The 26,223-nt window shown below is 42.3% G+C and overlaps 2 protein-coding genes and 5 non-coding genes across 14 annotated transcripts; 6 read left to right on the top strand and 1 right to left on the bottom strand.

Annotated features, from left to right (window-relative positions):
• The first annotated feature begins 686 nt into the window (after positions 1-686).
• On the top strand, positions 687-6,915 carry EIF4A2 (eukaryotic translation initiation factor 4A2). Of its 4 annotated transcripts, none has more exons than XR_329749.3 (12): positions 688-837; positions 1,633-1,678; positions 1,765-1,897; positions 2,179-2,318; positions 3,025-3,193; positions 3,283-3,392; positions 3,639-3,782; positions 4,092-4,229; positions 4,471-4,560; positions 4,782-4,861; positions 5,306-5,416; positions 6,128-6,915. XR_329749.3 is itself a non-coding variant. In XM_006084799.3 (11 exons), the coding sequence occupies exons 1-11, from the start codon at positions 809-811 to the stop codon at positions 6,270-6,272; spliced, it is 1,224 nt and encodes a 407-aa protein (XP_006084861.1). In that variant the 5' UTR covers positions 687-808; the 3' UTR covers positions 6,273-6,915. The 4 variants fall into 4 exon arrangements, 2 of the variants coding, with proteins under 2 accessions (XP_006084861.1, XP_023606338.1); XR_329750.3 differs by having other exon boundaries at positions 5,306-5,412; positions 6,128-6,265; XM_006084799.3 differs by lacking the exon at positions 5,306-5,416 and having other exon boundaries at positions 687-837.
• Positions 2,009-2,077, top strand: LOC111825150. The gene has a single exon (XR_002828269.1). It is a non-coding gene; the product is annotated as a small nucleolar RNA SNORD2 (small nucleolar RNA).
• LOC111825136 lies at positions 3,439-3,564 on the top strand. Its single transcript, XR_002828257.1, has one exon. It is a non-coding gene; the product is annotated as a small nucleolar RNA SNORA63 (small nucleolar RNA).
• On the top strand, positions 3,829-4,006 carry LOC111825148. Its single transcript, XR_002828267.1, has one exon. It is a non-coding gene; the product is annotated as a small nucleolar RNA SNORA81 (small nucleolar RNA).
• LOC111825135 lies at positions 4,278-4,409 on the top strand. The gene has a single exon (XR_002828256.1). It is a non-coding gene; the product is annotated as a small nucleolar RNA SNORA63 (small nucleolar RNA).
• On the top strand, positions 4,590-4,726 carry LOC111825140. Its single transcript, XR_002828261.1, has one exon. It is a non-coding gene; the product is annotated as a small nucleolar RNA SNORA4 (small nucleolar RNA).
• On the bottom strand, positions 6,910-25,040 carry RFC4 (replication factor C subunit 4). 5 transcript variants are annotated; one of them, XM_014452232.2, is made up of 11 exons: positions 24,926-25,040; positions 23,187-23,329; positions 21,296-21,374; positions 15,950-16,029; positions 11,789-11,908; positions 9,726-9,869; positions 9,416-9,536; positions 8,626-8,751; positions 7,331-7,411; positions 7,140-7,256; positions 6,910-7,058 (listed from the first exon to the last, which is right to left on the bottom strand). In XM_014452232.2, exons 2-11 carry the CDS (start codon positions 23,315-23,317, stop codon positions 6,963-6,965), a joined length of 1,095 nt encoding a protein of 364 aa, XP_014307718.1. In that variant the 5' UTR covers positions 23,318-23,329; positions 24,926-25,040; the 3' UTR covers positions 6,910-6,962. The 5 variants fall into 5 exon arrangements, with proteins under 5 accessions (XP_014307718.1, XP_006084863.1, XP_014307719.1 ...); XM_006084801.3 differs by having other exon boundaries at positions 24,761-25,030; XM_014452233.2 differs by lacking the exon at positions 8,626-8,751 and having other exon boundaries at positions 24,761-25,032.
• Positions 25,041-26,223: the final 1,183 nt, after the last annotated feature.

Raw genomic sequence — 26,223 nt, 5'->3', positions numbered from 1 at the left:
TTACAAAAGTTTAAAATGATTTTATCATGCATTCCTCACAACGGTGAAAATTAAGAGCGCTAGAGAAGACCGGAAACAACAGGCGAGGAAGAGAGTTGGCTGCTCCCTAGAGACGCTTGCAGATGCCGCGGCCACACGCTCCCGCTCGCCCTGCTCAGTGCGGGGACCCGGGCTTTCCGGGACGCGCTGGGGGCCGCCTTTCCTGGCAGGACTTTTACACGTTTCCTATCCGAATGGGTATCAAGCGCCCGGGCTAAAGGCCAGGCAGCCCTTCAGGGTCAAATTAAATGCCCTGTTCCCATCGCTATTTAACCGGGCGGCGCGGGGTGGGGGTGCCTGCCTCTCTGGCACCGGGCGCCACGGACAAGGACGGGCGCGGCGCACGGACCCCCGGGGAGGTCGGGCCACCTGCACCCGGCGCGCCTCCGGCTTCCGCCTCCCGGTCCGGCCCGGCGCCTCCGCTTCAGGGACGCGGAAACCCCGTAGGTGCAGGGTGGGAGGGGAACGCGGGTCGAGCACCGCTTGCTGCAATATTCTTCCGCCTCCGAGCAAAGAGTCCCGAGCTTCCCTCGGCGTCCCGCGATTTCCAGCGACCCTGCAGTATCTTGAAACAACCAACCTGGGTTTGCCCACAGACCCGCCTCGGATATTTTCGGAGGTAAGGCTCCCAGGGTCACAATTTTGTGGCTCACCGAAGAGCGACGGGAAAATTCCTCCGCAGAAAACGGGTTCCGGTCGCGAGCCTATAAAAAACGGGTGGCGCGGCCCCGCTGTCTTTTCAGTCGGGCGCTGAGCGGCTCTTCGGAACATGTCTGGTGGCTCCGCGGACTATAACAGGTACGGCGCTGCCCGCGGTGCCCGCCGGTGAAGGTCATGCGGCGCCATGGGGGGTGTAGCGGCTGGCGTGGAGGCGGGGAACTCGGGTTCATAGGTGTTGGCCCGGGGAACGGCGCCCCTATGTCCTTCGAGAAGCTTCCATGATGGGCAGGGCCACGGACTGCAGGGAGACAAGGGTAGGGAGATGGAGTGGTGTGGCGGCTTTTCCCGAAGACCATTTGGATTTCTGGCGCTGCCGTGCCGCACAGAACTGACGTTTGGTGAAGGCCGGGGCGCAGGCCGCGTCCCGTGCGGTGTAACCGGCCTGAAGCTTTACGTGCGGCCACCGCCGCGGGCGGAGGGAGGTTGGGGGAGGGAGGCTGCGGCACCCACTGGCCACGACCGGGAGGTGCCGGGACCGGGCCGGCCACGGGGCTCGGCGAACCGTTGGCTTAGCCCGGGCCAGGCCTTTGCCCGCGTCAATCACCGGCTTGCGCATTGTAAGGGGCGGAGCTCGCCGTGTGGAGCTCTCGCGAGACGGCCCGCCGCCGAGACCCGAGCGCGGGGCTGGGGGGAAGGGCCGTCCGCCGGGAGCTTTTCCGGCCGTCACCGCTCAGCCGTGCTGGCCGGCCAGCGGCGCTCGGGGCATAAATGGTGTGTCCTGCTCCATCAGCTTCCTTTGCTCTCTCAGTAGGAAGTGAACACGCGGAGGGGAGGGTAACCGGACGGGAGCGGGGGTGAAGGGCTGCCCCCTCCCTGAGGTGCGGATCGGGGGCTTGGAAAGGTGTTCTCTAACTGCGGTCTTTCTGTCCGCAGAGAACATGGCGGCCCAGAGGGAATGGAACCCGATGGTGTCATCGAGGTAAGAAATGGGTGTGGATTTTGAAGCCGTGGAGAGGTGAGGTTGGTCATCCTATTTATTCCGTTTTAAATGTTTGTTTTTTATAGAGCAACTGGAATGAGATTGTTGATAACTTTGACGATATGAATTTAAAGGAGTCTCTTCTCCGGGGCATCTATGCTTATGGTTTTGAGAAGCCTTCAGCTATTCAGCAGAGAGCTATTATTCCTTGTATTAAAGGTAAAAGAATTCGTTGGCACTTGATCACAGCGAAGCATTGTTTTACATAGACCTGCATTATAAAAGGGCAAATAGTCTGGGGGACTAGTACCTACCTACTTGTATTCCTTAAAGTGAAATGATGGCAATCATCTTTCGGGACTGACCTGAAATGAAGAGAATACTCATTGCTGATCACTTGATTATTTGGGCATATTTCATGTTCCAAATGGAATACATAGTGTAAACTAGAAGTGACGGTTTGATGTGGGATCGGTAAATATGTATCCTACTTTTTTTAGGGTATGATGTGATTGCTCAAGCTCAGTCAGGTACTGGCAAGACAGCCACATTTGCTATTTCCATCCTGCAACAGTTGGAGATTGAGTTCAAGGAGACCCAAGCACTAGTATTGGCCCCCACCAGAGAACTGGCACAACAGGTATTGATAGTGTAGTTAAAAAAACTGCTTGCGTGTTGCATAGGTTTCAGGTTTCACAACTGAAGAATTCAAAACAGTATAAATTGGTCTTATCAGAAACCTCCTTTTAACTGTCCATGCATGCAGGGAGTTTTTGAGCAAGTATGGTTTGCAGGGTTATATAACAGATGGAGAAACTAAAGTTTTCTGTTCAGGGTGGACTAGATCTGGTCTCAATTTTAAGTTTGAATGCAGTTGTGCAACATGAAAACTGCAGTGACATGTTACTAGTTTGTGATGCATCTTTTTGCATGATATGTTTTCAAGACTCACTGCTAATACAGGCTTTGAAGTACACATTGCTAATAAAACTGTAGGCTTTATTGAGGTCAATGTCACTGCCCTTTGGGGAAAATTAATGTAGCAATGATTTGTTGTAGCTGTAATTGCAGAGTGTGGCCCACTATTTATGGCTCCCTACACAATGGAGAATAAAGGACATGTTTTTAGTTCTTCATCCAGCAGGTACCTGGGACAATAGGATCCCAAGTTTGACAAGGCACAAGACATTTCAAGGGAATTATACCTCCAAGCAGTTAGATCAGTCTTCATTTTGAGCTTAGAAGTAGTTAAGTGCTATGCATGCATAAAAGCTGTGTGTAGACCACATATTTGCCATTATGCTTTGGAAGTTTAGTCACAATCTGTAATTCTGTTTGCCTTTTAGATCCAAAAGGTCATTCTGGCACTTGGAGACTATATGGGAGCAACTTGTCATGCCTGCATTGGTGGAACCAATGTTCGCAATGAAATGCAAAAACTGCAGGCGGAAGCACCACATATTGTTGTTGGTACACCAGGGAGAGTGTTTGATATGCTAAACAGAAGATATCTTTGTAAGTGTTGCTGTCAATTGAGCATAAACTTTTTTACTATAATAAAACTTGAGAATTTAGGGATGATAGTATGATTTTCTTTTTAACAGCTCCAAAATGGATCAAAATGTTTGTTTTGGATGAAGCAGATGAAATGTTGAGCCGGGGATTTAAGGATCAAATCTATGAGATTTTCCAAAAACTAAATACAAGTATTCAGGTGAGCTTTATTTCACGCCCTCCAATAGCTGGAGGGCAGGTTTTTAATGCAGGAACTGTTACAATACAACTGAAGTGTTTTATTGTCGTTCCCCCTGCTTAAAGCAATTGATGCATACTATCTCTGTCTAGCACAATTCCATAGCTAGGCAGAGACGCTTGGCCTCAAACATGGTTTTTTGAGTATTGTAAAAGTTCAGCTAACAACTTGTGTGATAACATCCTTTTGTTGTTATTTTTTTTTAAGGTTGTGTTGCTTTCTGCCACTATGCCAACTGATGTGTTGGAGGTGACCAAAAAATTTATGAGAGATCCAATTCGAATTCTGGTGAAAAAGGAAGAATTGACCCTTGAAGGAATCAAACAGTTTTATATTAATGTTGAAAGAGAGGTAACTTGTCTAATTACTAAACATAAAAACTGTAGCCAGATTTTTGACCTTCTTGTATAAGCACTGTGCTAAAATTGCAGAAACTAGGATCACATCTTGGTTTTTGTAATAATGCTAGCAGAGTACACACAAGAAGAAAAGTAACTGCACTAGATGATAAAGACTGGGGTGGACCTCTTTCTTAATGTCCAGTGTCCTTTGTCTTAAAATTTGGTGCAACATGTCTTCTGATTAGCCTAACAGCGAATTTTTCATTGTAAGTTGGAAACAAAATTTTAATGACTTAACTTTTTCTTTGAAATATTGTAGGAATGGAAGTTGGACACACTTTGTGACTTATATGAGACACTGACGATTACACAGGCCGTTATTTTTCTCAATACAAGGCGCAAAGTGGACTGGCTCACTGAGAAAATGCATGCCAGGGACTTCACAGTTTCTGCTCTGGTAAGAGGTGTTCTCTAATAGTGGTAATTACAATGTCTTCTCTTATTAAAGCAGGATTCAGACTACAATATAGCTGTTAAGTGCTGTGTTGTCGTTCCCCCTGCTCAAAATAAAGTTGTTTCTTAACTATACCTGTCTGCTAGACTCCTGTAGCAGCCAGGGACGCTTGGTCTCATACATAATTGTTAAAATAAATATTGACTGACTGGTGATTCTTGAATGAAGGTTTGTTAATTTGCAGCATGGTGACATGGACCAGAAGGAAAGAGATGTTATCATGAGGGAATTCCGATCAGGGTCAAGCCGTGTTCTGATCACTACTGACTTGTTGGTAAGTAAATCTTAGCTGCTCGTTTTGATCTACCAAAAGTTTTATTTTGGGTGAAGGTTTTTTAATAACCTTTACCACCTTAGGCTCTTTGGGAGAATAAAGACCACACTCCACAGTGGACTATATCACTAAACATATAGCCCATTACTATTTTGTGGCCTACATTACTTAAGTCTCTAGTTTATCAACTAGAATTTTAATACCATACCATTGTATTTCAGGCTCGTGGGATTGATGTGCAACAAGTGTCATTGGTTATAAACTATGATCTACCTACCAATCGTGAAAACTATATTCACAGGTGAGTAGATGGCACCTTGATTGTTACTGTATTGGTAAAATGAGCTCATGTATTTTCTAATGATTTATCTGAAAGGTAACTTCAAGTCAGGGAACTGATTCAGTAGACAGTGTCAAATTGGTAAGATGAAATTAAAAATTGTACTTGGGAACATTGGTCATGCAGTGGGAAAACAATTGCAAACATTGTCCAAATTGTGGACTTTCATACCTATGGATTAGATTGTTTTAGTTTTAGATCTGTTGGTCTTAGATTATTTTTGAGCTTTATTTTTTGTGATGCTCTTGTGTGTCCATGTGCTTTCTTGGTGATTATAGTTGGGATTTTCTTGGTGTTGTCTGGTAGCAATTTGAGCGGTCCCTGGTTTAGTTATAGTGGCTTTATCCCTAAATAAATTGAATTGTACTTTGTTATATGATGTAAAAAAAGACTTTTTAAAAACAGGAGTCGATAGCAGCAGTTGATGACGAGATGGCACTCAGAAACGGCGTTGACGTAATTTAGGACGTGGAATCATAAGCGAAACAGCACACTGTTTGAATAAAGAGCGAGTCGGTATTTATATTTGTTTTTCTTTTGTCAATGATTATTTTATATTTTAAGTTGCTCCAGCCAAGGCATTTTTGTATATTAGCCTATTAGGTGGTTTTATATTGTCTGGTTTCTATCAGGAAGGTAGAAAGTTGCTTTGGAGGTAAACACGTTTGAGTAATTTGAGTTATAACGTGTGAAACTGAGCAAAAAGCAGTGATGAGTTTGGGTTACCATACCAAATACTTGTTTTCCCACTGGAAAAAGTTGTAAGCTTAGACAATAGTTAACCGTGCAGCATTTGTGTTTACAGTTTACAGTTCCAGAAGTGCGCCGATATGGATTATATAACTGTTCTTTTTTGCTTCATCCCGGTGTGTTTATATCTGTCCCAGGCTGACTTCTGCTCTTGGCTGGCCCACTTTGGTATGGGCTTTTTTAATTTCACTACCCCAAACACAATACTGTCATCTGCTTTAAAAATAACAATGCTCAAGGCATCTGATAAAATCTCATTTTGCAGCCAGACAAGCTTTGAATCCTTTTGGCACTAACTGCAAAGGAAGATTTTTTTCCCTCTAGATATTGATTAGCAGATAGTGCTCCAATTAGAAGCACGAACTATAACCTTGATAAGTAAACAGCAGCTGATGGTTAACAAGTGGATCATCATGTTCAGTAACTCATGCTTTGTTAGAAGTAACATTCTAATTGCTGTTTTCTTTTCTTATACAGAATTGGCAGAGGGGGTCGATTTGGGAGGAAAGGTGTGGCTATAAACTTTGTTACTGAAGAAGACAAGAGGATTCTTCGTGACATTGAGACTTTCTACAATACTACAGTGGAGGAAATGCCAATGAATGTGGCTGACCTTATTTAATTCCCGGGATGAGATAGTTTTGAATGCAGTGCTCGCTGTTGCTGACTAGGCGATCACAACGTGCATTGTGCTTCTTTCTTTGGGAATATTTGAATCTTGTCTCAATGCTCATAACGGATCAGAAATACAGATTTTGATAGCAAAGCGACTTTAGTCGTGAGCTCTTGTGAGGAGAGTCATTGGCTTTATCCTCTAGAGTTAGACTGTTGGGGTTGGGTACAAAAGATGGGGTCTGTAAAATCTTTTTTTCTTAGAAATTTATTTCCTAGTTATGTAGAAATGGTTGTATTAGATGTTCTCTATCATTTAATAATATACTTGTGGACTAAAAGATATAAGTGCTGTATAAAATCAGCCAATTATGTTAAACTAGCTTATCTGCCTTTATTGTGTTTGTCATTAGCCTGAATAGAAGGCCTTTAAAATTGATTTTTTTTTTTTTAGGAAGCATTTGAATGCATTTTGTTTGGTATTGTATTTATTCAATAAAGTATTTAATTAGTGCTAAGTGTGAACTGGACCCTGTTGCTAAGCCCCAGCAAGCAATCATATCCTAGGTAGGGTTAACCCCCCAGTAAAATTGCCATATTGCACATGTCTTAATGAAGTTTGAATGTTAAATAAATTGTATATTCACTTTAAAGGTGCTTTCATTATTTTATTGTAAAACAGTATGAATTGAATATGGTTTTAACAATTCTGGGTTAACTGTTGCATCACAATGGCACAGAGGCTAATCAATTGCAGATGTTCATCAGCACCATCTGCTAAACACTTGTCAACATCCTACAAGAAAAAGAAAAAAGGTTAGATAATTGTCCCTTTTAGGTAGAAGTCTTGCTGAAATGTGCAAAGGTGCCTACTTACAGCAAGTTTTTCTGTAATAATGGACTTTTGTTTATCAGAAAGAGCATCATTTTCTACAACTACATCATGAAGTTGATTTACAAGCTGAGTTGCTGCATGACCTTCATCTATTAAGTCCTGTAACAAAATTACATGGTGTCAACATTTAATTTTCTCTTCCCCAAAGTTAGTAAAGTAACTTAAACTTTTACCTTTACCACAGCTTCTAGCTTGTCAAAAGAGCCACTCTGACATGCAGCAAATATTCCATCAACTGTCTCAACTGGTATTACCTAAAAAGATAATTTTGGGGGGAAGGCAGTTTGGACATAACTGCCAAGCCTGTGCCCACTCCCTTCTGTTCATGCTTGGTTGCTTCACTGTGTAAAAGGACATTTCCTAACAAATGACATAAAGCTGACAGCTGCTATCCTGATAAGTCAATCCAGAGTTGAAAAGGCAAGGAACTGGAAAAGGGTCTTCTCCAAGCCTTATACTCAATTCTGAGCTGACAGGTGATCCAGAAAAAAGTACTGGACCTGAAATTTAAATATGCTCTTCAGGTGGCTATGCCAATACATTAGTCCAGTCACTACAATGCAATAAGGTTGATACATTACTTTTAAAATCCTTGAAAATATTCTCAAGTTTGGGCTTTCTGGTTTTAACAGTGGCTGACATCCTAGTGGCTGTCATTCCTCAAAGCAGTGGTTAAAGTCATTTTAAGGGAAGTGCCTTTTCTCCAAGGAAAGATGCCTCTAGAGAGATTGGTTTAAATAATGCCTAGTGCCCAGAAAAAAGGGACTAATGCTGTTTAATTATGGTATGAAAATGCAATAAAGCCTGAAAGGAGTCTTCAAAGACCGGTGTGGCCCTCTATTTTCTTTAACAAAAGATTTCTCTTAAAGTTGAAAATGCATGTGCCTTTATTATATGACCTTTGTCAGAATGGACGACATTTATAAGAAAAGACATCAGAGGGGGGGATGGATGTTGGAGGTATGGGACATCTGTACTAGTTTAAACAATAAAGATCCCTGCAGCATACTTAGTACTGTTCCTAGCGCAGTACTTGGCACATGCTATAGACTAAATGTAACCTCCTCCCCAATTTATGTTGAAAAAAAAAATCCCTAAAATATTTGGAGGTAGGCCTTTGGGAGGTGATGGGGTCATGAGGGTGAAGCCATCATGAATGGGATTAGTGTCATAAAAGGGCCCAGGGAGCTCCCTTCTGCCATAGGAAGATGCAAGCCAGCTATGAATTAGGAGTCCAAGAACTAGAAAGTGGGTCCTCACCACACAGAATCTGGGCACCTTGACCTTGGACTTCCCAGACTCCAGAGCTATTAAATGAATTTCTATAGTTTGTAAGCCACTCAGTCTGGTATTTTGTTACAGCACCCTGAGTGGACTAAGCACATAACAAAGCATTCTATATATACTTGTTAGGTGAAAATTTTCTAAAAGCTGCCTAAAAGAATTTCAGAATAACTAATGTTCTTACCCCAGCAATGTCTGTGATCACTTTATCTGTGACCTCCTTCCCACCTGTTAATCTAGTAGCACTTTGAAGAAATGTAATGGCTTTTCTTAAGTCTCCTTCTGATACTTGAACAAGACAAGACAGTCCCTGAAAAGAAAAAGTGTTTTTGTGTGTTTTTTACCTATGATGACCAGTTAAAGTTTTTTGATCTTAATAAAGTGAAAAGCACTATATTTTAGCCAAGAGTTACTGGGGAGAAATGAAATTTATTTCAATTTTTGAGGGAATATTATTAGTCCTATAGTGGCAGAATTCATGGAGACAGCTTCAGTCCAATGGAAGGATAGAGATCTCTTGCCTTTGAAAATTGCAGAGATGTTCAATACTTCTCATCATACCTTTTTGATTACATAAAGAAAATTCAAATTATGGTTGAATTCTGTTATAATGAATAAAAGGCCTATATATTCTATCACTGTATCAGAATTTCATACCAAATAAGTTTTTGGAGTTATTAGCTAGGAGATTAAAATCTTGTCATTATAGAGATTTGTTGCTGCAGAATTTGCATTAAATGTATGAAATCTGCCCCAGTTTTGGGTCTCTAAAATACTAATAGATAATAAATTGCTAATAGTAACAGAAAGACTAAATCTGTAATTCCTATACATTCCAATTGTTCATTTAGCTTAATTTTGCCTGAAGAATTGGCATCAGAAATTGAAGCAACACACATGACTCCTTTCAGGGCCTCTTCATATGCATTCATCAACGTAATTAGTAAGTACAAGAACTAATAATTAGTACTTACCTCATTGCTTATTTTGACATGTTCTTTATCAGCAATGTCTAGTAATCGCTGCTGTTGAATTTTATCTGACAGAGGTTTGAAGCGGAATTTAGAACATCTGGAGGTCAGAGGTTCAATTATTCTATAAAATATTGGACAAAACAAGTCAGTGTCTAAAAGAAGGATTTCCCCCAAAGAACTCATTTTTATCAAGATTTGATGAAGGAGATATTAATGTAGGCTTGAAACATTGATTTTTTTTTTTCTCTCCTTAACTGAGGGTTAGCAAAATAAGGCTGCCTAGCATCTATCTTTAAGGCAATATACATACCGACTGACATAATTACAGATGAGACAGAATCGTGTGGTTTTAGATTCTTTCTCCATGGTACGTCTTAACGCTGCCTGAGCAGCTGAGGTCATAGAATCTGCTTCATCCAGAATCACAATCTTAAAAGGAGGACATGGCTTCCCACTGATTCAGAGAAACACATAGGAGTAATAATTCACCTATCATCATTACAATCTAATTTTATAACATACTCATCCTCCCAAAGAAAAGTCTCATGCCCAAGAAGAATTACTCCTCTCCCAACTCAGCCACAGGCAATCATGATCTCTACTTTCTGTCTCCAAAATTGCCTATTCTGGACATCTCTATATATAAAAGCCTAAGTGACTGTCTGACCAGTAATGATCACCAGGGGGCAGATGCTCAACATATGAGCTGCCAAGCTGCGGTGACTTGGCAGCAGCAGTTCTCGAATGATGCACCTGGAAACAGAGAGGAGGGAGACCGATTCCCGGATGCCTCACTGGAGAACCATGCTCTCGCAATCCAGGAGCCCTCAGGGGATGTCAGAGAGCCAGTTTCAGCCCTATCCCCACAGGCCAGGCCAAAGGACCCCACCGGTGCTCGAATCCATGCAAAGGGCCTCTAGTTTCATATGAATGGAATCATAGGATGTCAACCTAACATGTTGTCTTTTATGATTGACTTCTTTCACTTAGCATATTTTCAAGGTTCATCCCTATTGCAGTGCTATTACTTCATTCCTTTTAAATAATATGGCAAATGGATATACTCCATTTTATTTGTCCATTCATTTGTTGATGGGTGTTTGGGTCATTTTCATGTTTTGACCATTATGAATAATGCTGTTATGAACATTTGTGTACATGTTTTGAATAGACATGTTTTCATTTCTTGTGGGTACATACATAGGAGTAGAATTACTGGGTCATGTGGTAAAACTATGTTTAACTTCTAGCCAAACTTTTCAAAGTGGCTGAATCTTTTTACTTTACAACCAGCAATGTATAAGGGTTCCAATTTCTCCACATCCTTGCCAATACTTATTATGTTCTGTATTTTTTATTATAGCCATCCTGGTGAGTGTAAAGTGGCATCTCATCATGGTTTTGAATGGCATTTCTCTAATGGATAATGATGTGGATGATGTTTTCATGTGTTATTAGTCATTTGTGTATCTTCTTTGAAGTACTGTTGATTCACATACCTTGCCCATTTTAAAATTAGGTTGTCTTTTTATTATTGAGTTGTAAGAGTTCTTCATATATTCTTGATATAAGTGCCTTATCAGATATGATTTATATGCATTGTCAATTCAAGGTGGATATAAAAAATTAGTCATTCACTTCCTATAAATTCTTAATGTGTGCTCTGATATAAATTTAAATATATGCCAGGAACCAAAAATTTAATCTTGAAACTTTGCCACCTGAGGAGTATAAGTAGTTGGCTAAACAACCCTGTTTAATTTAGGGCAGTCCTATTTAACTAGAGGCCCAATGTACGAAATTCATGCAAGTGTAGGCCTTCCTTCCCCCAACTGCCTGCACCGGCTTCCCTCCAGCTGCCAGCAGGCACCCGGGACCTGGGCTTCCCTCCAGCTTCTGGCAGGTACCCAGGACCCGGGCTTCCCTCACAGCCCCGGCTTCATCCAGAAGGACCGAAGGATGTCTGGAAGGACTCTGGTCTAATTAGCCTATTACACTTTTATTATTATAGATACCCCCTTTTTCATTCTAAAAGCATCCCAGTTTGGACAAGAACTTATACGGTCACCCTACTATGAAATATACACTGAAGCTTAAGATAGTTGACTTTTTAAAAATAACACAATAGCAAAAGCAGGATTTTTGTTATGTGTGCACCACCCAACTATCACATTTGAATTAATAAATACTCCTTAGACAAAATATCAGTGGAAAACCCTTGACAGCTAAACAAAATTAATTATAACGGAAAGTTTATTTCTGGCTTTAAATAATGTAGATAAAAATATGATCCAATATGAAAAAAGTTGTAAATTTGGCAGATATATGTATTTTAAACAATACAATGACATGGTATGGAGAAGAGAAACTTACTCTGAACGACTTCCTGATACAGTTAATTGAGCAAAATTCTTCACTTTTTCTCTAACTACTTGTATTCCACGTTCATCAGATGCATTTAACTCAAGAACTCTTAATCGAAAAAGTTCATGCCTATGTAAAAATGAAGCAAATATGAAATGTCATAGAGCATGTAAGTAACTGAGGTTTAACCACATTTTAACATTTGCACATCTTGCAGTAGTTTAAAATCCACCTACTAAACAATATGGATAGAAGGTACACAATTGTTTCTGTATTATCTCTTTTGCAGAGACATGCAGTTAACATTTTGGCTTTGTTCCATGCTTTTTAAAAAATATAGGTAAACAATATCACATAATATATAAAATTTTAAATCAATTTTCCACTTTGTATTGTATCATAATCATCTTGCCATCTTGCAACCAATCAAAATACTATTTTTATAGCTGTGAAGCTCCCGAAATGCCATTTTAATAGCTATATGACATTTCATCCTAAAATTGTACCACCATTTACTTATTTAGCATCCTTCTATTGTTAGACGTTTAGTTTTAAGTATATTGCAATTTTAAATAATGCTGCAATACAGTACATTTTGAATTATTTCCATAGGGTAGCTTGCTATACATAAAATTACTAGATTAAAACATGAATGGTTATTTTAACCGTTTGAGTCCCAAGCAGCGCGATTGCGCTGCTGAGATTTTATGTCGAGAAAACATACGATTCGTTTGAGTCCCAGGGGGTATTGAAAAAACACTGTCGAAGAATCCCAAACAGCGCAACCGCGCTTTCTCTAAATGAGTACGAAAAGACCCAAACAGCGTGATAGCGCTTGCTTTATTTTATGTCGAGAAATACCAAGCAGCGCAATTGCGCTGCTTGGGACTCAAATGGTTAAAGTGAGTTTATTTATTTATTATATTTGTATTGCTATCAGAGAGGAAGGGGGAGATAGAAACATCAATAATGAGTGAGAACCATGGATGGGCTGCCTCCTGCACGCCCCCTACTGGGGACCAAGCCCCCAACCTGGGCATGTGCCCTTCACTGGAATCGAACCCAGGACCCTTCAGTCTGCAGGCTGACACTATCCAATGAGCCAAACCGGCAAGGGCTTAAAGTGAGTTTTTAAGAAAATTATTAAAAGTAGTTCACTGTAGGGAAATCTGAGAAATCAAAAGATAATTAAAACAACTGGCACACCCAAAGCACTATTTTGAAAGGTTCCTTCTAGTAATTTTTCTACTTATTTATACATACTTTTAATAAAAAAACTAGATTTAAATTTGTTTTATTTTTCCTAAGTATTTTTCCAAAAAGATATCTTTGCTATATTGGAGCATGTTGCATGGGTATCAGACCCAGGCTAATATCTTTCTTGGTAGAGGGCTCCTAAACAATGGTTGGCTAAGCCAAGACAGAATCTAAGAAGAGGACTCTAGGAAGGTGGCTCACAGAGATTTTCTGCTATACCTAGAATCATACTGTATCGGCGACCATACACTCTGCTTACACTCAGGATGCCTGAGGGTAAGAATCTGGTCCAGCCACTCCAGAGGCAGGGCCTAGGAAAGCCAGTGCAAGAAGGAACTCAAGAGGAGGTGTGGTCAGTAGCATCAGACACAACAGATTTGATCATACGAAACATATTAACGCAGTAATTAAGAGTGTGATGAAATTATCGATGTGGTATTTTAAGATGGCGGCATAGGTTAACGCCGGAGTTTGCTGCCTTGAACAACCACTTCAAAAATACAACTAAAAGACGGAACGGACATCATCCAGAACCACAGGAAGGCTGGCTGAATGGAAGTTCTACAATTAGGAGGAAAGAGGAAAGCATACCGAGACTCAGAGGAGGCGCAGTGCAGAGGTGAAATACTAAGGTGCGGAGTGCATGCGGAGCGGGCTGGCGGCCGAGGGCTCGGTTGTCTGTTTCAATCAGGAGGGAGCCTCAGACTCTGAGCTCCAACTCCGGGCGAGTCTCTAGGGACCCAGACTCAAACGGGAGAAGCGAGACTGTCTGGCTTCGGTCAGAACTCGAAGGCAGCTTTCTCTTCAAGGTTTGCAGCAGTTGCTGGGACTCTGAGAGGCAGAGCCCTGGGGACAGGACCGAGAGCAGCCATAACTGCTTGCTCCACCCGCCCTTTTGATACCCGGGGACCCACCCCGCTCAAGCCCTGCACAGAGGCATTTGCCGGATAGCTTCAGGCAAAGGCTAGATTTGCACCTCCCTAAAGGACAGTAGTTCTCCCACTGCAGACACAGCTGATTCGCACAGCCAGTTGGCCTGGAGGTCAAGTAGCAATTACCTACAACAATCAAGGCTTAACTACAACAAGACTGCACACAAAGACCACTAGGGGGTGCACCAAGAAAGCATAAAAAATGCAGAGACAAAGAAACAGGACACAGATGTCAGAATTGGAGCTCAAAACCACAATTTTAAGGTCTTTCAATAATTTTCTAGAAACTGCCGATAAACTTAATGAGATCTACAAGAAATCTAATGAGACCCTCAATGTTGTGATAAAGAACCAACTAGAAATTAAGCATGCACTGACTGAAATAAAGAATATTATACAGACTCCCAACAGCAGACCAGAGGATCGCAAGAATCAAGTCAAAGATTTGAAATGCGAAGAAGCAAAAAACACCCAACCGGAAAAGCAAAATGAAAAAAGAATCCGAAAATACGAAGATAGTGTAAGGACCCTCTGGGACAGCCTCAAGCGTACCAACATCAGAATTATAGGGGTGCCAGAAGATGAGAGAGAGCAAGATATTGAAAACCTATTTGAAGAAATAATGACAGAAAACTTCCCCTACCTGGTGAAAGAAATAGACTTACAGGTCCAGGAAGCGCAGAGAACCCCAAACAAAAGGAATCCAAAGAGGACCACACCAAGACACATCATAATTAAAATGCCAAGAGCAAAAGACAAAGAGAGACTCTTAAAAGCAGCAAGAGAAAGAAACTCAGTTACCTATAAGGGAGTACCCATACGACTGTCAGCTGATTTCTCAACAGAAACTTTGCAGGCCAGAAGGGAGTGGCAAGAAATATTCAAAGTGATGAATGCCAAGAACCTACAACCAAGATTACTTTATCCAGCAAAGCTATCATTCAGAATTGAAGGTCAGATAAAGAGCTTCACAGATAAGGAAAAGCTAAAAGAGTTCATCACCACCAAACCAGTATTATATGAAATGCTGAAAGGTATCCTTTAAGAAGAGGAAGAAGAAGAAAAAGGTGAAGATACAAATTATGAACATCAAATATGCATCTATCAACAAGTGAATCTAAGAATCAAATGAATAAATAATCTGATGTACAGAATGAACTGGTGATTATAACAGAATCAGGGACATAGAAAGGGAATGGACTGACTATTCTTGTAGGGGGGGAAAGGGGTGTGGGGGATGAGGGAAGAGACTGGACAAAAATCGTGCACCTATGGATGAGGACAGTGGGTGGGGAGTGAGGGTGGAGGGTGGGGCGGGAACTGGGAGGAGGGGAGTTATGGGGGGAAAAAGAGGAACAAATGTAATAATCTGAACAATAAAGATTTAATTAAAAGAAAAGAAATTATCAATGTGACGAGACAGGCTGGGTTTTCTGGGCCCAAAATCATAATAAATAGTGATAAGCCCTTGCCAGTTTGGCTCAGTGGATGGAGCATTGGACTGCAGACTGAAGGGTTCTGGGTTTGATTCTGATCAAGGGCACATGCCCAGGTTGCGGGCTCGATCCCCAGTGGGGGGCGTGCAGGAGACAGCCGATCGATGATTCTCTCTCATCATTGATGTTTCTCTCCCTCTCCCTTCCTCTCTGAAATAAGGATTAAAATATCTATCATCTATCTATCTATCTATCTATCTATCTATCTATCTATCTATCTATCTATCTATCTCATGGGGCTCCCTGTGTGTAATATATTCAAACACTGAATAAGGTTCAGAATGAAGGTCACAAAAGATGTAGGCAAGCAAATTTATTGGAGCAGGGGAACTGGAAATCAACCCACTGGATTAATAAAAAATTCAGTAATGAAAACAAACCCAACAATTTCACAGAAAAACCAAATGCAAATTTTTAGAGAAAGAAAAACAGTACCAGAGATTTTCAGTGTCAAGTCTAAAAAAAAAAAAGATATTTCAACTTACCCAAAGAGTTCCCTCGCTGCTGCCAAAATAGTGGATGTTTTTCCAGTTCCAGGTGGCCCATAAAACAGGAGATTGGGGAGCTGTAGAAATGAAATTATTTTTAAATTGTACTCTGGCACAAATAAAGGAAGACTGAAAATGTCTGGAACACTGCAGTAATTTCCCCAATTGAGAGGGTACATATCCTATATAATAAAGAGCTAATATGCTAACTAGACTGGACAGCCGAAGGACCGTCCGGACAACATTCCAGATGAAGCCGGGGCTGCAAGGGCCAGCTGTGGCTGCGAGGGCCGAGCCCCTTGCATGAATTTGTGTATTGGGTCTATAGTATCTTAATAAACAGGTTTCTTAATATAACTGGTACCATAGTATTCAGTTCTAAATCCTGCTTTTCCATATAATACTACTAGTGACCCAGTGCATGGATTCGTGCAAGTTGAAAGGAAATTAATTAGAAGGTGGCTGGCAGGGCGGGACTGGGAGAGACAGGCCAACACGCCCTGGAGCCAACCTTCCACGGTCCCTCCCCAGTGTCTGTGGAGTGAGCGAAGTCCCTCCGGCAGGTGGGGTCCCTCAGCCTGGCATGCGGGGATCGGGCCGAAACCAACTCTCTGACATCCCAAGGGGCACCGGAGTGCGAGAGGGCACTCTGTAAAGTTGCTGTTGTACAGTCTGTGGAACGCAAATGCAAGTGGCAAGTGTGCAGTAAACCAGATTCAGGGCCAACAGTGTCCCAGCAACAACATAACCTATGGCCTAAGGTGGAATTGCTTGCCCCTGGAGGAATTGGGCTTCCTCCTCTCTGGTTTTGGGGTGTGTCACCTGAGAACTGCCCCCCTGGTGGTCAGTGCGCATCATAGCGACCAGTTGGAAGGTAGGAGGCACACTTAGCATATTAGTCTTTTATATATATATATAGAAGATAGATGACTTCTTCCCCAATATGTTTTTCTAATACCTTAAATTGAATCATATTTATGATTGTTCTATTCCTAATTTACTTAGGTGGAATTTTCAAAGCTGAAATTAGAAACCTTTTATTTCAGAACCCCAGGCTTTTGCCAGGTCCCTGTTCCACCCCTTTGCTCAGCATTAGGCAAGATTTTATACTTGATAAAGATGTCAGTTATTTCAAAGTGGAAATAGAATGAAGGAGTAATTGGATTTGGCCAATACTGAGGAAAAAGGAGTGAAAAAACATATTAGGGCTTTGAATGAGCTGAGATTGCAAAAACAGAAAGGTTAAAAGAACTAAGCATCTATTAAATGCCAGGCAGTACTCCACATCATGATCATGTACTCTGTAGGATGCCTGCATATATCAAGGAGAATTCACTAGAGAAAGAAGGATAAGGTTAAATAACTGGTTATCTTCTTTTATACCTTAAGTATAGCTAGCTTGGCTCCTTATAAAGCAGGCAATTGATCTGCGGTACAGATTAATAAATGTAAAAATTTCTAATGAGCTCTCTTACAAAACTGTACATTCTTCACTATGTCCTTTCATGTAGGGAAATAATTGCACATAGGAAACTGGGCAGTAGTTTATTTGCTTCTACTCTTGCCTAACCCCTAACCTCCACCCTTTCCCATCCATTCTTCACCCAAATCAATGTTACCCTGCTTGTTACTTAAAACTATTCACTGGCTTCATACTCGCATGTAGGAAAACAGAAGCAGACAAAGAAATCGACTGGTTTACCATAATCTTTAAGGACATCCATGATCTGCTCACCACTTCTCCTACCTCACCCAAGGATATTTTTTCCATTGATTTTTAGAGAGAGTGGAAGGGACGAAGGTGGGAGGGGGGTGAGGGGAAACAGAGAGAGAGAAACATTGATGTGAGAGAGACATTAATCACTTGCCTCCCACACGCTGCCCCCTGACCGGGGCCAGAATCAAACCTGTAACCCAAGTACCTGCCCTTGACCAAGAACCAAATCCATGACCCTTCGGTGTGCTGGCTGCTGCTCTAACCTCTGAGCAACACTGGCTATGGCAAGAAAAATATGAAATATAACTTCTTTCAAAATATGCATTGTTGTACTGTAATTCCAGGAAGAAAACAATGGCAGCAAAAACCAAAAGAATCTCTACTTCAAAGCAGCCAGGTTACGAGGAAGGAAGCCAATCGTGGGAATAAAGCAAAAACCAAATACCACTTTCATCTGTAACTTTTTCTCTTCCTTCACTGAGTTCTTTTTTTTTAAATTAAATCTTTATTGTTCAGATTATTACAGTTGTTCCTCTTTTTTCCCACCATAGCTCCCTCTACCTGGTTCCCCTCCCATGCTCCGCCCTTGCCCTCCCACCACTGTCCTCATTCATAGGTGTACGATTTTTGTCCAGTCTCTTCCCTCATCCCCCACACCCCTTTCACCCCCGCAAGAATAGTCAGTCCACTCCCTTTCTATGCCCCTGATTCTATTATAATCACCAGTTTATTCTGATCATCAGATTATTTATTCACTTGATTTTTAGATTCACTTGTTGATAGATGTGTATTTGTTGTTCATAATTTGTATCTTTACCTTTTTCTTCTTCTTCCTCTTCTTAAAGGATACCTTTCAGCATTTCATATAATACTTGTTTAGTGGTGATGAACCCCTTTAGCTTTTCCTTATCTGTGAAGCTCTTTATCTGATCTTCAAATCTGAATGATAGCTTTGCTGGATAAAGTAATCTTGGTTGTAGGTTCTTGGTATTCATCACTTTGAATATTTCTTGCCACTCCCTTCTGGCCTGCAAAGTTTCTGTTGAGAAATCAGCTGACAGTCGTATGGGTACTCCCTTGTAGGTAATTGACTGTCTTTCTCTTGCTGCTTTTAGGATTCTCTCTTTGTCTTTTGCCCTTGGCATTTTAATTATGATGTGTCTTGGTGTGGTCCTCTTTGGATTCCTTTTGTTTGGGGTTCTCTGCGCTTCCTGGACCTGTAAGTCTATTTCTTTCACCAGGTAGGGGAAGTTTTCTGTCATTATTTCTTCAAATAGGTTTTCAATATCTTGCTCTCTCTCTTCTTCTGGCACCCCTATAATTTGGATGTTGGTACGCTTGACGCTGTCCCAGAGGCTCCTTACACTATCTTCGTATTTTTGGATTCTGTTTTCATTTTGCTTTTCTGGTTGGGTGTTTTTTGCTTCTTCGCATTTCAAATCTTTGACTTGATTCTTGCGATCCTCTGGTCTGCTGTTGGGAGTCTGTATAATATTCTTTATTTCAGTCAGTGTATGCTTAATTTCTAGTTGGTCCTTTTTCATAACCTCAAGGGTCTCACTAGATTTCTTGAGGGTCTCATTAAGTTTATCGGCGGTTTCTAGAAAATTCTTGAAAAACCTTAAAAGTGTAGTTTTGAACTCTATATCCAGTAGTTTGCTTTCCTCCATTTCTGTCATTTGTGTCCTGTTTGTCTCGGCATTTTTTATGCTTCGCTGTGTCGATAGAGTGACTTTCTGTGCTAAGTGTCCTATAGGGCCCAGTGGCTCAGCCTCTCCAATTACCTGAGGTAGACACTCTTGTTGCACCCCCTTGTGGGCTTTGTGCACAGTCTTGTTGTAGTGAAGCCTTGATTGTTGTAGGTAACACTGGGAGGAATTGACCTCCAGGCCAATTGGCTGTGAGAATCAGCTGTGTCTACGGTGGGAGAACTTCTGTGCTGAAGAACACCCTTATGGGGCAAGACTTGCTTCAGTGGGGCTTTGGTGCTCACTGAGTCTGCCCCCTGAGTGTGTCCCTTATGGATCTGAGGAGTTGTAATTGGATGGTCCCACTCTGACCACTGGGTACATTGGCTCTTGGATCTAAGGAGGTGCTAATCTAGCCTCTGCCTGAGGCTACCCAGCAGAAGCCAGCTGTAAAGCAATGCAAGTTGCCCTGGGGCCTTGGGCCAGCTGCAGTTTGTTAAGTAATTTTCAGATTACAAAGGGCCAGGCCTTTCATATGCAAAAGCCTCCGTGCAGGGCTTGGGCGGGGCGGGGTCCCAGGAGATCAACAGGGCGGGAGGAGCGAGCAGTATGGCTGCTCTCAGTCCTGCCCTCAGAGGACCCGGCAATTGCTGCGAGTGCCTCCGAGAGAAAGCTGCCCTCGAGTTACGACCGATGCCAGACAGTCCCGTTTCTCCAGTATGAGTTTGGGTCCCCAGAGACTCGCCCGGAACTGGAGCTCAGAGCTTGAGACTCCCTCCCAATTGAAAAAGACAATCGTGTCCTCAGCCACCAGCCCTCTCCGCATGCACCTCCGCACCTTTGTATTTTACTTCCGCACCGCACCTCCTCTGAGTCTCAGTATGCTTTTCTCTTTCCTTCTAGTTGTAGAATTTCCACTCAGCCAGCCTTCCTGTGGTTCTGGATGATGTCCGTTCCGTCTTTTAGTTGTATTTTTTAAGTGGTTGTGCGAGGCAGCAATCTCCGGTGTTTACCTATGCCGCCATCTTGGTTTCTTCCACTGAGTTCTTAAAGCACTTTATCATATGCAATTTTAAACTGCTAAATTTTTTAAATTAAATCTTTATTGCTGAAAGTATTACGTATGTCCCTAAACTGCTAATTCTTTATATGGGTTTAGTTTGTCTCTGAATAATCTAAAGCAGTGGTAACCAACCTTTCAGACCTCACGGACCACCAGTGGTCTGCAGACCACTGGTTGGCGACCGCTGATCTAAAATACAAGTCACTCAAGGACATTTTATCCTACTCATCACAGTAGGAGACACAATGCTATAAGCAGAATTAAATGCTCTTTTTTTGTATGGTAGTTCAAACCAAATCCTAAAATTAGGTGAAAAATTATACTTTTTCTTTTTCAGTTACAGTTAATGTTCAATATTATTTTATATTAGTTTCAGATGTACAGCATCATGGTTAGACATTTATATAATTTAAGAAGTGATCCCTCCCCCATAAGTTTAGTACCCATATGGCACCATAAAAAATTATTGACTATATTTCCTATGCTGTACAAAATTGCCCTGTGACAATTTTGTAACTACCAGAGAAATTATACTTTCACAGAAACTCTTGACTCTTCTTTACAGCACATATCGTTACCTAGAATTCTCTTACTTATTTGGCTTCTATGTTTACTCTGTTGTTCCCTACCAAAATAAAAGTTCATGAGCAAAGAGATCCAGTCTGTCTTGCTCAATGGTCTATACTTGAGTACTATATAACAATGCCATAGGATAGAATTGGAGATGCTCAACAAATACTTGTTGAACTAATCATCCATTGTACAAACAGTCATCAAGGCCCCGCTGTATACATATCATAGTATTTAAAGGGGTTGGAGGTTATAAAGGAAGAGGTTGAATCTCCCAATGACATTAAACATCATCTGCTACTCACATCAGCTCCTTCTAAAGACTTTTTCAGTACTGCAACCACTTCTTCCTGGAAAGCAACTTCATCCACACATTTTGGACGACTGTAAAAAAAACAACAACAATGGTTATTTTGTATATTATAGTAGCCACAGAGAAGTTTCCAAGTGTTCTTTTTGCTAAAATACTGATGATAATTCTCATAATGGTAATGAGAAACTTTCATAATTGGAAGTAGGTGGAAACGCCATTTGTGCCTTAAACAAATACATACTAAAGGAGTGAAGTAATTTTTCACTTTTCAGACACATAATTTGCATGTTATGCTTACCAAAATTAAAAGGATTTTATTACACTACAAATGCCAAGTGCTTAAAAATTTAAAGTGAACACTTGCCTAGAAAGTAATATGATATATATATATTTATCCTCACCCAAGGATATATTTTTTTATTGATTTTTCTAGAGATAGGAATGGAGGGAGAGAGAGGGGGGAGAAGAGGAAAGAGAGGGAAACATCAATGTGAGAGAGAAACATTGGTTGCCTCCTATGTGCACTCCAACCAGAGACTGAACCCTCAACCTAGGTATGTGCCCTGAATGGGAATCAAACCTATAACCTTTTGGCGCTCGGGATAATGCTCCAGTCAACTGAGCCAGGGTCCAAAGTATTATATTTTTACAAGATCATGCACTTCAGGTGAAAAGAGAGAACTATTTAGTAACTTCATGATAAGCAACTATTTTGGTTAATACAGTTACATAAATATAGTTATTACATTGTTAATTGGTTAATATCAATTTTTTCCATTACTTAACTGCACAATAATGCATATTTTTTCACTTCACTTAGAGCTAAGAAAATAAGTTTAATCAATATGAAGTATAACATATAATTTTCTTCTTAAATCATTAACTAGTGATTTTAAGAGAAGCTCGAACAGATATACTTCCAACCCTAAGATTAGGCTTTGTGCTTAATTTACTAATCTGAAACTCTCTGAGTCATATTTTTCTAAGTACTTGGATCAGTGCCACGCAGGAATTTCATGTTAGATAATGTTTTCTAGAAAAACCAGTGTATGTTATAAACCAGTTTTTTATTCAAATACTTGCAGAGGCCAGGTAGACAACAAGAGTGAAGAAAGCAGAGTATAAGGCAAGAGAAAATAGGGACTATGGTGAATTGAGGAACACATGACCTTTCCAAAATGAGAAGCAGTATCCAAGTCCATCTAACTGCTGTTAGGTGAGAATTTGCATCTAGAGGCTGCCTAATCTCCTGAGGAGCTGAAAATCTAGATTTTTTTTTCTCCCCTTGCATAATATATTTTTTTAATTTAAAAATATCTAGATTTTTATGTGAAACTTGCCGTTTTTAAAAGAATTGTCGGTGCCAAACAAAACATGAGGGCCTTTAGGGTCTATAAGCAATCTGCAAACCCTTGGTAATTGAGGCTACACCCGGAGTTACACTACTATTTGTCATACTACTACTTAGCTGATTGAAATTTAAGTGTGACTTCAAGTGTTGTTTTTGCCAAAAACGTGTAAAAAAAAAAACTCAACAATTTCCACCTATTAGTAATGAAAGGGGAATAGATTACTTGAACTTAAGTAGAACTCCTGATCAAAAGCTGGCTTATAAAAAAAATTATGTTTTCTTCAATGCTGTATGTATCCTGGCCCCTAAAACCACAGACCTGAGTTATACAGAAGACCTTAGTTCATAAATAAGGGAATTAAATTAGATCATTCTAAGGTACCTTTCAGTACCAAGGTTCTACGACTTACATCCTTGTGTGATTTTTAAGGACAACATCTAAACCAAGCAAATCATCCCCTATTAAGAAAAAAAAAAAAGGAATTAGAAATGTAATTATTAACAATGTCAACAAAAACACAAGAGTTCTTACTATTTTTCCACCCATGGAACAGGTTTGGCTTTCTTGTTCTCTCCACTGCTTCCAGCAGTAGCAGCTACTCCTCGATCCTTGGTCAACGGTGGTTTAGTACTGATGGATGTGCCTTTTAAAAATGCCTGCATGGTTACTTCACCCTGACCAGGTGCAAGACAGAAAAAGAAAAGCTCTTTTGAAACCATTATGAAGAAGTACCACTTGAAAGTGCACTTAACCTTGTGCAAAGATATTCAATAATTACTTATTTAATAAAGAACACCAACCCCATGACCTAGCACCCTCTGACTGCATTGTGCTGAAGGCTGCAGGGACATAAAAGAGGTCACAGTGCTTAGGGAAATCAGAATATATTTACAGTGAGGAGGTGACAGAATAAAGATAAGTCTTATGTCAGAAAAATCTGAGTTCCAAACTTTTTGATAAAGATGATGTCATTAATGGCCCAACTCTACATGGACCTCTATAGCCTCTTCCCTTTCGATCATGGGCTAGTTCCAGTTCAGACTCTGGAATGGGCTCAGCAATTAGGCGTGCTGGGACCACAAACGAGAACCTCCACTTGGGGGGATGGGAGGGCAGAAGCTAGAGCTCCACTCAAGGGGCTGTTTTACTGGCAGCGCCAATTACAGGCTTCAGAGGCTTTTTTTTTTTTAAACGTTGATTTCAGAGAGGAAGGAAGAGGGAGCGAGATACATCAATGATGACAGAATCATTGATGGCTGCCTCCTGCATGCCCCCGCCCCCCGCCTCCACTGGGGATCGAGCCCGAAACCAGGGCATGGGCCCTTGACTGGAATCGAACCCGGGACCCTTCAGGCCGACGCTCTATCCACTGAGTCAAACCAGCTAGGACTCAGCGGCTTTTTTTTTTTCCTGGGGGGAGTCCTACCATCCCGGAGTCTGTTGTTAAAATGGAAATAGCTGTTTTTGCTCATTTGAAGAAATGAAAACATTGCAGAAAAGCCAGAGTTTAAAAAATGCATGCAAAATCTCACCCAGGAGATAACCACTATTAACAATCAAGTAAACAGAAGTACGTTTTTTAGGGAAAGAAAGGCATCCTTAGCTGGCCTGAAAATTCCCAGCGTTAGTGGCCATTCTGTATTTTTCACTGCTGTGTCCCCAAGGCCTGGTGCACTGACTGGTACATGACTGATGCTCCATAATATTTGGTGACTGAATTACCATCTGAGACACAGGCTCCCCTCCTGTACAAGGAGCTAAGGCCTATTCCATAACTGAGTTAAATCAAAGAACTGTGCAAACACGTAGCTCTGTGGTTGGCATGCGGGCATATCCTCAAACAAAACACAACGCTAATATCTGTGAACAGCTAAGGTTTGCAATGTGTGGAATTCCTCCATCCCCGCCACGGGCTGCTCTACAGCAATACATCCCAGAGTAGGACTCGGAAAGATGCCGTTCTGTGCCTCCATGTGCCGAAGGGGTAGGAGGTAGCCGGGCCGCAGCGGGTTCCAGCTCCGTGCGCGCCAGCCCAGGGGCATGGCGGGCGCGGGAGTGGAGCGGGGGAGAAGGCGGGCCTTCGCCGGGCTCTCCAGCTGGTTCACCTGTGATCCCCCCGCTCTTCCGCGCGCGTTTCCCGGGCCACCGCCTGGGCCTTCCAGCCGCCCGACCCCGGAGCGAGGACGCTGCCGGCTCGTTCCTGGGGTTCCCGGGGTTCCCAGACGGTGAAGGGACGAGGCGGTGTCGCAGTCTTAGCTCCGTTCCCCAACCTGAAAATATGAGGCTCAGGGAGCCCCGAGCGGCCGGACACGGCGACTGATCTGCCACCGTCGGCACAGCCGCCTCAGTTCCCGCCACGGAGGGGCGGGCGCAGGGCAGGGCGGGAATTCGCGGGTGCGCACGTCACTTCCGGTCCGCCGCGCTCCCGCCCCAGGTTAAAGGAGCCGTTTCCTCCTGAGGAGACGCACAGGCTTTTAGGGATGCGTGGATTGGCACCGAGTGACTGAAGAGGTGGAAATATAACACACCCTGTCCCCGCGCACTCGTCCCACTGGGGCCTGGGGCCTCCGACCGCGACCGACCGGAGGAGACCTGGCGCCGGAACCCGCCTGCTCTGCGCGCCGGGGGTGGGAGTGGGGGAGGGGAGGGGGGAGGTGGAGGGGAGGAATGGGGGTGGCGTCGGCCGCTGCTCGCCTACCCCGGCGGTTGGGGAGGGGGTGCGGGCCTGGGGAATCCCGCGACCCGCCCAAGGGCTCAAGAGGCCCACTCCGTTTTCGGGGTTCGAACCTGCATGGCCTGTACATCACTGTGAACTTAATGCCAAGGCAGCGTCTCGCTGGCATTTCCGAGGGGAATTCCGCTTTCAACCTGCTTCTCCCCGAGGACGGCGACTGGGGAGGGGGGAGTCGGTCTTTTGCCACAAGAGGGTGCCCTGAGGCTCTCTAGTCCCCCCTTTGGCCTCCCTTTGGCTTCGTCATCTCGGAGTAAACCGATTGTGTTTTAAGGGCAGAAACGTTTGAAGAAAACGCCTTTCCTTACCCCCTGCCCCCTGTTTTTTAAAAATATGTTTTTACTGATTTTACTTTTTAAAATCCTCAACCGCCGAAACCGGTTTGGCTCAGTGGATAGAGCGTCAGCCTGCGGACTGAGGGGTCCCGGGTTCGATTCCATTCAAGGGCATGTACCTTGGTTGCGGGCACATCCCCAGTAGGAGATGTGCAGGAGGCGGCTGGTCGATGTTTCCGTCTCATTGATGTTTCTAACTCTCTATCCCTCTCCCTTCCTATCTGTAAAAAATCAATAAAATATATTTAAAAAAATAAAAATAAATAAAATCCTCAACCAAGGATATTTTCCCATTGATTTTTAGAGTGGAAGAGAGAGGGGGAAAGGCAAGAGAAAGATCCTCACAGGGCCCAGGGGGGAGGAGCCTGCAACCAAGGTTCATGGCCTTGATTGGAATCAAACCCAGGCACTTTGGTCCAAAGGCCGGTCAGGGCTGTATTTTTTTTTTATTGATTTCAGAGAGGAAGGGAGAGAGAGAAACATCAATGAGAGAAGCATTGCT

The sequence above is a fragment of the Myotis lucifugus genome, unplaced genomic scaffold (assembly GCF_000147115.1).
Source record: "Myotis lucifugus unplaced genomic scaffold, Myoluc2.0 scaffold_14, whole genome shotgun sequence".
Classification (NCBI taxonomy): Eukaryota; Metazoa; Chordata; class Mammalia; order Chiroptera; family Vespertilionidae; genus Myotis; species Myotis lucifugus.
The sequence above is the reverse complement of the archived record's forward strand: the minus strand, read 5'-3'. Positions and strand labels throughout refer to the sequence as shown.